The sequence below is a fragment of the Ursus arctos genome, chromosome X (genome assembly GCF_023065955.2).
Source record: "Ursus arctos isolate Adak ecotype North America chromosome X, UrsArc2.0, whole genome shotgun sequence".
Lineage (NCBI taxonomy): Eukaryota > Metazoa > Chordata > Mammalia > Carnivora > Ursidae > Ursus > Ursus arctos.
In genome coordinates, this window is record NC_079873.1 from 51,749,599 (window position 1) to 51,760,261 (window position 10,663).

General features: G+C 41.9%; 1 protein-coding gene across 1 annotated transcript in view; it reads left to right on the forward strand.

Moving 5' to 3' along the window:
• ZC3H12B (zinc finger CCCH-type containing 12B) overlaps positions 1-2,384 on the forward strand; it is a 76,547-nt gene extending 74,163 nt beyond the window's left edge. Inside the window, exon 5 of the mRNA XM_026487603.1 lies at positions 964-2,384. Coding sequence (XP_026343388.1) covers positions 964-2,384 — 1,421 coding nt within the window. The remainder of the gene's footprint in view (positions 1-963) is intronic.
• Positions 2,385-10,663: the final 8,279 nt, after the last annotated feature.

The following is a 10,663-nucleotide window of genomic DNA, read 5'->3' on the forward strand; positions in this document are numbered from 1 at the left end:
AAAGGTAACTAGAATTGAAGGAAAGATTGGTTGTCACTTGTTTAAATAATGCACGTGTTCTAGCTGCCTCCATCCTGAGCAGTGTTGCTGGAGGTAGGGAAGTGCAGAAACCCAGATGGCCTATGGAAGCAGAAAGGGCAATGCCAAATTGGATTTGGCCCCAAGAAGGATGTGTCTTTCAAGCAGGTGACTACACTCTCTGTCAACTAATAATACTCTTTTCTTCAGTTCTGTATTTTCCAGTTTGCTTCCAAACTTCATTTTCGTTTGCTTTTTTTAAAATATAGTTTTCCGGAGTGCTTTCGTGACCTTACGCAGGTCCCTCAATACAAAGTTTGTGAGCCTAACAGTGCAACATTGGCTGCCTGGTCTGAGGCTACCTTGCATGTTCACTCTTTCGGATAATCATTTATTTATGGGACATCTTGGGTTTTTTTCTTTTTCTCAATTAATGTTTATTTAAATTAAAGAGTATTTTCATGTTCATTATCTTCATTTAGTCTTCACAATGACTGTATAATATAGGCATAATCATGAACTTTTTTTACAGAAGAGGAAATTGAGGCTCAGAAGGTAACGTCACTTACCAACGTTACATGGCTAGTAAGTGACATAGCTGGAATTGAAACTCAGGTCTGACTGGCTTCCAAGCCTATGCTTTTTGCATTGTACTATGTGGGCTGCTACTACCCTACACCACCTCAGCATGCAGGTTATGCCTAGGCGAAGTTGTGAATTTCAGTTCTTAGCTTTTACACTGCAGTTTCCTCCCCAGCTTTCCACTTCTTCCCTCTCCCCCCCCCCTTGATGTTGTCCTGCCTCTCTCATTTTCATGGAGAGTTAATTTTCTTCCTTAAGCCCAAACAGTAAAACTCTAACCTGAGTAACCAGATTGTTACAACAGTTTCTGACAGATTTGCACCAGTATGAGAGAGAGTCTTACCACAAGGCATTATTTTTCAGGCAAAAAATGCACCTATGGCCACAAGTGCAAATACTACCATCCGGAGCGGGCCAACCAACCACAGCGTTCAGTGGCTGATGAGCTCCGCATCAGTGCCAAACTGTCCACAGTGAAAACCGTGAATGAAGGCACCCTGGCCAAGTGTGGCACAGGGCTGTCTAGTGCCAAAGGTGAGACAACCTCAGAAGTCAAACGTGTGGCCCCCAAGCGCCAATCGGATCCCAGCATCCGGTCCATGGCTGTGGAGCCTGAGGAATGGCTGCCCATTGCCCGTAAGCCTGAGGCCAGCTCTGTCCCCTCACTTGTGACTGCCCTAAGTGTCCCCACAATCCCACCCCCCAAAAGCCATGCCGTGAGTGCACTCAACACCCGTTCAGCCAGCAGCCCAGTGCCAGGATCCTCTCATTTCTCCCACCAGAAGGCTTCACTGGAGCACATGGCCAGCATGCAGTACCCCCCAATCCTGGTTACCAACAGCCATGGAAACCCTATTAGCTATGCTGACCAATACCCAAAGTTTGAGTCCTTGGGGGACCACAGCTACTATTCAATGCTGGGCGACTTCTCCAAACTGAACATCAACAGCATGCATAATCGAGAGTACTATGTGGCTGAAGCAGACCGAGGGGTATATCCCCGGAATCCCAACCTCTGTCCTGACAACCGTATGAGCCATACCAGGAACGACAACTATTCCTCTTACAACAACCTGTACTTGGCTGTAGCTGATAGCCATCCTGAAGGCAGTTTGAAGCTGCATCGCTCGGCATCTCAGAACCGTCTTCAGCCTTTTCCTCATGGTTACCATGACGCCTTAACGCGAGTGCAGAGCTATGGCCCAGAGGATTCTAAGCAAGCACCCCACAAGCAGTCAGTTCCCCACTTAGTTCTGCAAACCCAGCACCCAGCAACTGGAGCATGCTCCAACTGTCCTGGAGACTACCCTATGCCTCCCAATATCCATCCTGGGGCAGCCCCTCAGCCAGGACGTGCCCTTGTAATGACTCGGATGGACAGCATTTCTGACTCCCGCCTCTATGAGAGCAACCCCATGAGGCAAAGACGACCTCCTCTGTGCCGGGAACAACATGCCAGCTGGGACCCATTGCCCTGTGCAACTGATTCCTATGGCTACCACTCCTATCCCTTGAATAACAGCCTCATGCAACCATGCTATGAGCCAGTCATGGTACGGAGCGTGCCTGAAAAGATGGAACAGCTTTGGAGGAATCCTTGGGTTGGAATGTGCAATGATAACAGGGAGCATATGATCCCAGAGCACCAGTATCAGACTTATAAGAACCTCTGCAATATTTTCCCTTCAAACATTGTCCTTGCAGTGATGGAGAAGAATCCCCACACAGCAGATGCCCAACAACTGGCAGCTTTGATTGTTTCTAAGCTTAGGGCTGCTCGTTGACATGACATAGAACTTATTCCTTTATACAAATATAAATATTAATACTAATAATGCATTAATACTATGATAATAGTAACAAATAATTTTGTGTTGCGCTTTTCAAGTTATAGTGTTTATGTTATTTGAAGCGCAAAACAACCCTGTATGGTAAATCTTATTAATGTCTTATTTTCTAGAAAAAGAAACTGAATCTCATTGAGATTAAGTTATTTGCCAAGGTCACGCTGCTAGCAAGTGACCAAACCAGGACTCATACTCAAGTCCTCTGACTCCAAGTCTCATGTTTTTTTGCACGGCACCATGCAATGGAGGACAAAACTCAGGGGGAGAGGTCTAAATGCAAGAAACTCCCAAGGATTCCATTACCAATGTTTTCTTAATCACACATTCTATACTACAAAGTATTGATAATATATCTAATTTAGAGAGCAAGAGCATCAGGATCAAATCATATGTTGAATTAACCTTTTGGGATTAATAGGATATTTAAAGGTATTTAAAAGTAAATGCATAAATTATTGCATGAATATCTGACCATTCGATATCTTTACTAACCAAGCTATAGGGTCACATCAAGGCTTCTAGAGGTATATTTCAAATCTATTGTTAGAAATTATATTGCATGTATAACTATGTATTTAGTTTGAGATGTTTGTGTATCTCCATATAACCTTTTATATAGTGATGATGAGAAGAAAAGCTCTGCACAGTCCTTAGTCTACAGTTGTATAGATCATGAATCTAATTTGATTTTATGTCACATTTCATAGTTACAACTAGTTTTCAAAGTGAAATTACATGCCGATATTTGAATATTGTTTTCTTAGATGTCAGAGCAAACTAGCTCTATTTCCTTTGCACTTTTTACTTGTCAACATTTACTGACAGTTCTTAGCTTTTACGTCTCTTTACCTTAGCAAATTAGGGAACAGATTACAGCCTTCTTCAGAGGAGCTGACGGACAAGCTCAAGTTCCAAGCATAGCAGGTGTGTGCTAGACAACACAGAAGAGTTTGACCAGGACCAAGGGATTTACTACCAGACTCCACTGCCTCTTTCCCAGGAGATATGGCCAAACTTGTGCAGCATTAAATGATGGACACAAGAGCTGCACTCAAGGAGGGTCTAACGGATACTCTTTAGACTTCTGACCTATGCAGTATTCGACATCAAAGGATAAAATGTAATGGAGGACAGTGCACAGACATGTAATCCACTTTCTCCTGCTGTCCACCCTTTGGGCAATAAGGTTGATCATTGATGGAACAGAATTTCTTTAGGAAACAAAACCAGGGGATTTTCTAAGTGGAAAAAGGCAGCTTACAAAAGGGGATGCTACATCTTTGCTAATAGCTGGCTCAGTTATGCACTTCAAATACATGCAAAGAGAATGCACTTACCCTTAGATAATTCTTAAATGCATTAGTAAAGGCAGCAGGACTTGGGGTTGGCACCATTTGCGCAACTAGTATCTTGCTCAGGGTGGAAACTTTGTAGCTAAATGCCTCTAGGCATTTATTGTTTTTGGTTTTTTTTTTTAAGCTGTACTAAATGAACCCCTTTTTAAATCCATTGTATATTAAACATTTTGAACCCTGACCTGCTCACTATTTCTTGAGCTGGAACTTGCTAATTTCTATGATTGTTGGGTTTTGTTTTGTTTTGTTTTTGGTCATGAAAGTTGAAAAGGCCTGGTCTAGGTCTCTTGTTGCTCTGTGAGGTGTGACACTGCCTATAGGTGTTTCTTACTGTGAAACATTCCGCATGTGAGGCTGTAGTCAGGGTTGCTTTTGGTGGTTTGATAATGACTTGCACGCTGCTTTCTGGGTTTGTCTCTGTCCTAGTTGATTAAAACTGCATCTCAACCAGCATTTATCAGTTAACCACAGCTTCATATTCAACTCTTTCCCTCTGATCTTTCCATTTCCCAACATACTGAGGTGTAAAAGTATCTTCTGTCGAGGAATAAAATAGAAAGTGACAGTTGCCACTGAAATGCTTGCAATTCACACAGTTTCACCTAAATTTCACACAAATACCATTTCCTATCTTCAACTTCTTAGACCTTCTGAATCTGTCCCATGTCTAAATCAGTGTATTTGACAATCTTAGATGACTCTACTGCCTTTGTGACAGTTTGTTCATCTTCCTACCAAAATCATCAACGGTACCACAGTATCCACTAGCTGCACAGTTTACAGGGAAACACAAGATTTATCTTGTCAGTTGCAATTTATCTTGAAAACATGTTCATGTTTAGTACTCAGAAAAACTGTAAGCTCCTCCCAACACAGGAAATATTCTTAAGGCAGCATACGTTATTTTTTATTTTCAAAAAACAATTGTCATTCTTCTCATAAAATGTGAATGAACCAAAGTGGTTCAAACTAAAAGCAATGTCTAAATAACCAGAAATGACCTTTTGTTGATACAAATTATATCGTTTTTTTTCCTGATTGTATAAAAAACAAATGTACAAAACTCATAATGAACTAAGTTAGGTACTGACTTTTCACCATGATGTTTCTGGCATTGTATGTCACAGGACAGCAGCCTGGGGGTCATGAGGGAGCTATTTCCAAAGAGCAGTAGCGGTTTATAGACAAAGACAATTTTTCAAGACTTCTTTATTACAATGCACACAACTATTGTGTGTATAGTTTCAAGCATTATATTGTGTAAGTTCTCTTTAGCCTATTAAATTTAATATGTCCCTGCAAAAAGAATTTTGTGTCAAAAGTGTGTTAGTGAATCATCTGCAAGAAGCTACAATTATGAATGCATAAATCTAGCATGGTTTTTAGTGAAGTTATTAGAGAAACATTTTGTTTATACTGAGGTCTACACACCTCTTGACTTTTCCATTTTGTCTGTAATTATAAAACAACAAATACAAAGAAGCATTGTGACCTTCTCAGCTCTCCTGATAATAAAATCAGGCTTCCTTTCTAGGGTTAAGCATATGTCCTTCAGAATACTTACCTCCAAACATTCAGCAGGGGTTATTGCAGAGTGTTTTGTGTGGTTACAAGGACCAGTATATTTTGCAAGAGGTGCTTTGTACTTTTTTCACTGAATTTCTGAACTCATAGCAAATCTGTTCCTGTTCAGGCCTTAGATTTTGTAGATTTTGTGATTTTTTTTCTTTTTGTGATTTTGTTTTTGCTATTTTTATTTCAACCTGAAGAAGTGTGATTCTGGAGTGGCATGGTCAATCCAGTTACCAGAGCCTTTTCAAAGGTGGCATATAGCCATTGCACTGTCTCTTAAAGTGCAAAGTATGGAAGGGAGAATGACAGATGTCCTATGGAAAGGGTCTGTAAAACTTTTTTTCTTCTAAGTAATAATATAAGTTTTTTTTCTCTCTCTCTGCTAGTTTCCAGAACTTTGAAAACCCATTTTTTTCTATTTGAGAATAAAGTATCTTTATAAAGTAATTCAAACATTGATAATCATGAACCATTGGCACTGAGCTTTCTTCTAACACAGAAGAGTTCACTTTTAGAGAGGCGCTCAGTTACTGTTCTATCTATGCTGTTAGTATGGGACTTTGTACAACTGCCCTTTTTGAGGGCCGACAATTTCAATACACTTTTACTCTGTGAACCAGGTCTGAAACTGCACAGGGAAAATAATGTTAAGCTATCCAAAGAGCCCTGCTCAGGTGTCCTCCTAATCCTTCTCTGCCTTCCCCTAGTTTTCTTCTCCTCACGTCTGACACTGAGGAGGGCATAGTCTTAAACTGAAGTGGCACTATAGTTAGTTCTCACTGGAAACCAAACCAGTGTATTTTGGGAACCTGCTTGTCTAAAGTAGTCGATGCCTTTGAAAAGACTCAGCATATTCAATGTCTATCATATTGTAGCTAGCTATATACATAGGCAGACTGACTATTTCTAGTCCTGATTTGTATATTACTGAGCTATAGTAGTTTGCTTTATCCATTTGTGGGATTAAACAAATACTGTTGTAAACTTTTATAAAACCTCTTTGGGTTTTTTGTTTGACCCAAACATAATGTAAGTCTCAATGACAAAATACACAAAGCCAACCAGAGGTGAGTGAAAATATATCCCAGTTTTGTCTACCCCTATAATGCAGGTGCAGTGCTTTGCAATGTTCTCACTAGCATGAATGTGTTATGACTACCTAATGAGGTTTTAATTGGTTTCGCCTATAATCATGATTGAAAATGCTGTATCATTGACACTAATGAACTGCAACACACTTATTTTCTGCATAAACTATTTGTCTACTAACTACTAATGGCTGTGTTTCTTTAAGAACATCAACAACAAAAGCCATACCACACCGACCTACACACATACTCTAGTTCACTTCTAAAAACTTAATTTTCTGTCCTTGGAGAATTTCAATAAAAACTTGAAACCACAAAAAAAAAATTCTGTCCTTGGGACTTGCATCTTGAGATAAGCTGTAAGGAGAGTGTTCTCCCCAGATGAGTTCATCTGAATTTTATCACAGTAAGCATATATTCCTTCTTCTATCTTTATAGACTAACATAGCTCCAAGTGCTACTCATCTGGTGTTTCCCACAGGGCTGGACTGGGCCAAGCCTCCACTCATGGGTCAGAACTAGATGGAGGGCTCAGGGCCCAGCTTAGTTTCTTCCCTGAATAGCCTTAGGGCCACAGAAATATCATCTGCTGGGCATTAGCCAAAATATCAGAGCTAGAAGCAGCCTGGCACCCTATATTTTACAGAGAAGTCGCTGGTGGAATGCTCAGCTGCATCAACTCCATCAGGTTATAGGTGTGGGAACTGAGGACCCAAGAACTAAAGAGATTTGACTAAGGCTGAACAGGGAGGTAATGGCAAAGCCATGACTGGAACCTCAGGCCTCATTGCTCCCAGGCCAGTGAGCTCTTTATTACAGTGGTGTGTGCTCTTTCCTCATGCTTTTAGGGAGCTTCCTACTCCCACCCCAACCTCCCCATCCCCACCCCCCAAAAAATCCAGGCCAGTCCCATTCTAAGGGTAGAGAGGACCACAGTTGCTACAGGGGAGCCCAGCCTGAGCCTTTGGAAGGGACTATTCATATTCTGAGAATATTCATATTCTGAAATATTCTGAGAATATTTCTTTTATCATCCTTTTGGGACTGAGAGTGCTTATCTCTCCCTATCCTTTTCCTGCTTTTTCTCACATTACTCAGGCATAAATGTAATTAAGTTCTTACTGAGTACCAAATAGGGACCTGGTCCATACCAGACTAGGGAAAGACAGGAGAGGAATAAACAGTTCCTAGCTTCTGGAACTTACACTCTCATGAGGAAATAAGGCATGCTTACAGAATAAGTTAATAAATTAAGACTTTCTTGGAGGGTGTGGCAGCCCGAGTGTTGGGGGGAGTGGTAACAATAGTTAGAATTCCAAGAGGGGACAATTCAATATTTAATGCCTCTTCCTAATCATAGGTGGGAAATCAACTAGTTTGACCACTTCTCTCTCTAGCTTAACTCTCTGGCCTCAGGACCTACTATGTTCCAATTATCCTGGACCCTTCACTGGTGTCCCAACATGCCATGCTCTTCCTTTATCCCCTTCAGACTTTTACTTACTTCTACTCTTTGTTCTGACTAGAGTAACTTGCTTTTCAAGACTCACTGCTAATATTACCTCCTTTATTAAGCTGTGCCACCTCCTTGATGAAGCACTGTTGGTCCTTAGCTATAGTGGGCCTTGCAGGCATTTTGAACAATCCTTCTATCTTAGCGTTTGTCACTCTGTTACAATTATGTTGGCATGCAGACTCCTCTACAAATAAGGGAGTTCCTTAGAAGCAGAAGCCATGTTCTTCATCACTGATGAATTATCAGAAGGGGTGACTCTCAATTATTGTCATTGAATAACAATATAATCTATGCTCCCTTCCCTTGACTCCCAACTCTGTGCCCCAGTTAAATGCGTACAGTTTGAAGACTTTCTAATCAGTCTCTGATCTCTAGTCAGAAGGAAAATGTCCAAGGGCACTGGGCTATTGTTGCTTCCTGGCCAGTCCTCCCCTACCGCTCTCCCACACCTGACCCTACCCTTGACCCCACTGTCTAAAGCAGCCCTTCCCAGGGACCTGCTTCACAGATCCCAGGTTTCAGAACTCCAGCAAACAATGACCCTTGACTCTTACCCTCCCTGGATCTGGTCTAGAAATAAGCTCATATAGTCTGCTTTTCATCTTTAGGTCCATCTTTGAAGGCCAGGGGAAAGCACTTTGTCCTAGGTTATACAGACCTGAGTCATGAGTTCAAGGCCTACTAATCCTGGTATGAATCCACACCGCTCACACATACAAAGCATGGTACACTTTAAAGAGCACTTTCACATCTATTACCTTTTTTGATCCTTACAACAAGCCCGTGAGGCAAATACTACTCTCTTACAGATGAAGAAACTGGCATAATTTACCCAAGGTTGCTCCCATTAAGTGATGGAGTTCCCTGGAACCTGGGTCTTTGGGCAGATTTTCCCTCTGTATTCTGGTACAGCTCAAACTTCAGCATGCATCAGAATCAACTGGTGACTGTTAAACCAGATTGCTGCTCACCCTTAATCTTTCTGATTCAGGTCAGTAGTGCGGTTCAATAATTTGCCTTTTTTATTCTTATAATTTTTATTTTGTTATGTTAGTCACCGTACAGTAGATCCTTAGTCCTTGATGTAATGCATTTCTAACAAGTAACCAAATGATGCTGATCTTGCAAGAAACTTGGATCTATATGCTATTAATTTGTTTTGTGCCCTTGGACAAATCCCTTCCCTTTTTGTTTGCCTCAGCATCTCAATGCATAAAATTAGGGGGCTAGATTAGAACCAAGATTTCCAAATTTTTTAGCAGCAAAACCCATTTGGTAAAAAAACAAAACAAAACAAAACCAAACCAAAACAAAACAAAAAAAACTTACATAGGATACCAATACATACACAATATATAAAATCCAGGCTGCTCCAGGTAAGTGGTGGAGGGAAATCAAGAATTTCCAGCACCCATCTCCACACGGAGCCGGTGCTGAGCTACCTCCCAGAATACATTTGCAAATCTCTTGACTATGTGTGGCCTATATGCTCTTTGAGGGCTCCTTCAGCTCTGACATTCCAGGATGCTGGAAGATAGCATTCGCCATTATGGCAGGAGTGGGAAGATTTGGAGGGAAACTGACTGCATTAACCAGTGCAAGAGACTGTTCTGCCCATGCCTAATGTTTGGGTCCACACAAGGTAGGAAAATCTTAGCCCTGCTGGACTGATGGATCCCTCTGATAATCTGTTTAGGTCTGTGGGCCAGCTCTAGAAAAATTATACACACATACCCACAAAGATATTCAGGATATCCTTTAAGAAATGTTGGGGACTTCGCAGGGTTCCTACTTCAAGTTAAGCTTTGATGGGGTCAGACATGACGTTTCCGCTAAATTTCTTCTTGGCACTTTCATAGCATAAACCCTCCCCTTCCTTTCTTCATTCTTTAGCTCACCCACTCCTTGGGCCAACCTCTTGTCTGGAATGCTGCCTAGTTCTGTCCCTTGCTTCCCCTTGTCTGGGGCCAACTTGGCCCTATACAGATGCCCACTCTCTTGCTCAGCTATCACTCTCCCCAGAGGATGGGTAATACTGTAGCCAGACTTAACCTCAATCAACCTCCACCCTGAAATTATAACCCTGAGAAAAACAAAGAACCTGTGGCACAGCAGAGCTCCCTTAGAGCTCCCTCTGCAGAGCTTCAGGTTATGACTGGTGACTTTGTCTTTTCTCACCCGGCAGAGGGTGGGTTGGGAACATAATCTATTCATCCCGGTCTCTTGGCAACTCAGAGCTGGCAGACTAGGCACTCTTGAATGTCTGACAGAATTGGGTGACCATAGAGAAGGAGCTCTAGGTCAGCCTGTAAGATTTCTCTAGCTTCAGTGCCTACCACAGAAAAGTCCACTCTATCTTTCCTAGGCCAAAGGAGTGGAAAAAGAACAAAGGTTTCTTTTTGGTTTTCAATTGCTGTTTAGTGCCCAGTGAGGGTAAGCAAGGAAATGAGCCAAAAGCCTGCTAGGTAACATCAGGAAGACCTAGGTCCTCCCACTGTCAGGGAGGTTCCAAGCAGATTCCCCTGATGCTGGCTGGGTTCTACAGCAGTATCTCTCTTCTGGAGCCTGATGTTTCCAAGTGAGCTAGCCCCATTCCACAGCTGAGAGGAGTTAAGATGGTTCAAATCAGGAAGAAAGTATGAGTGGGGCCTGATGGTGAAAACAATTAGGGGCAGTGGGCCCAAG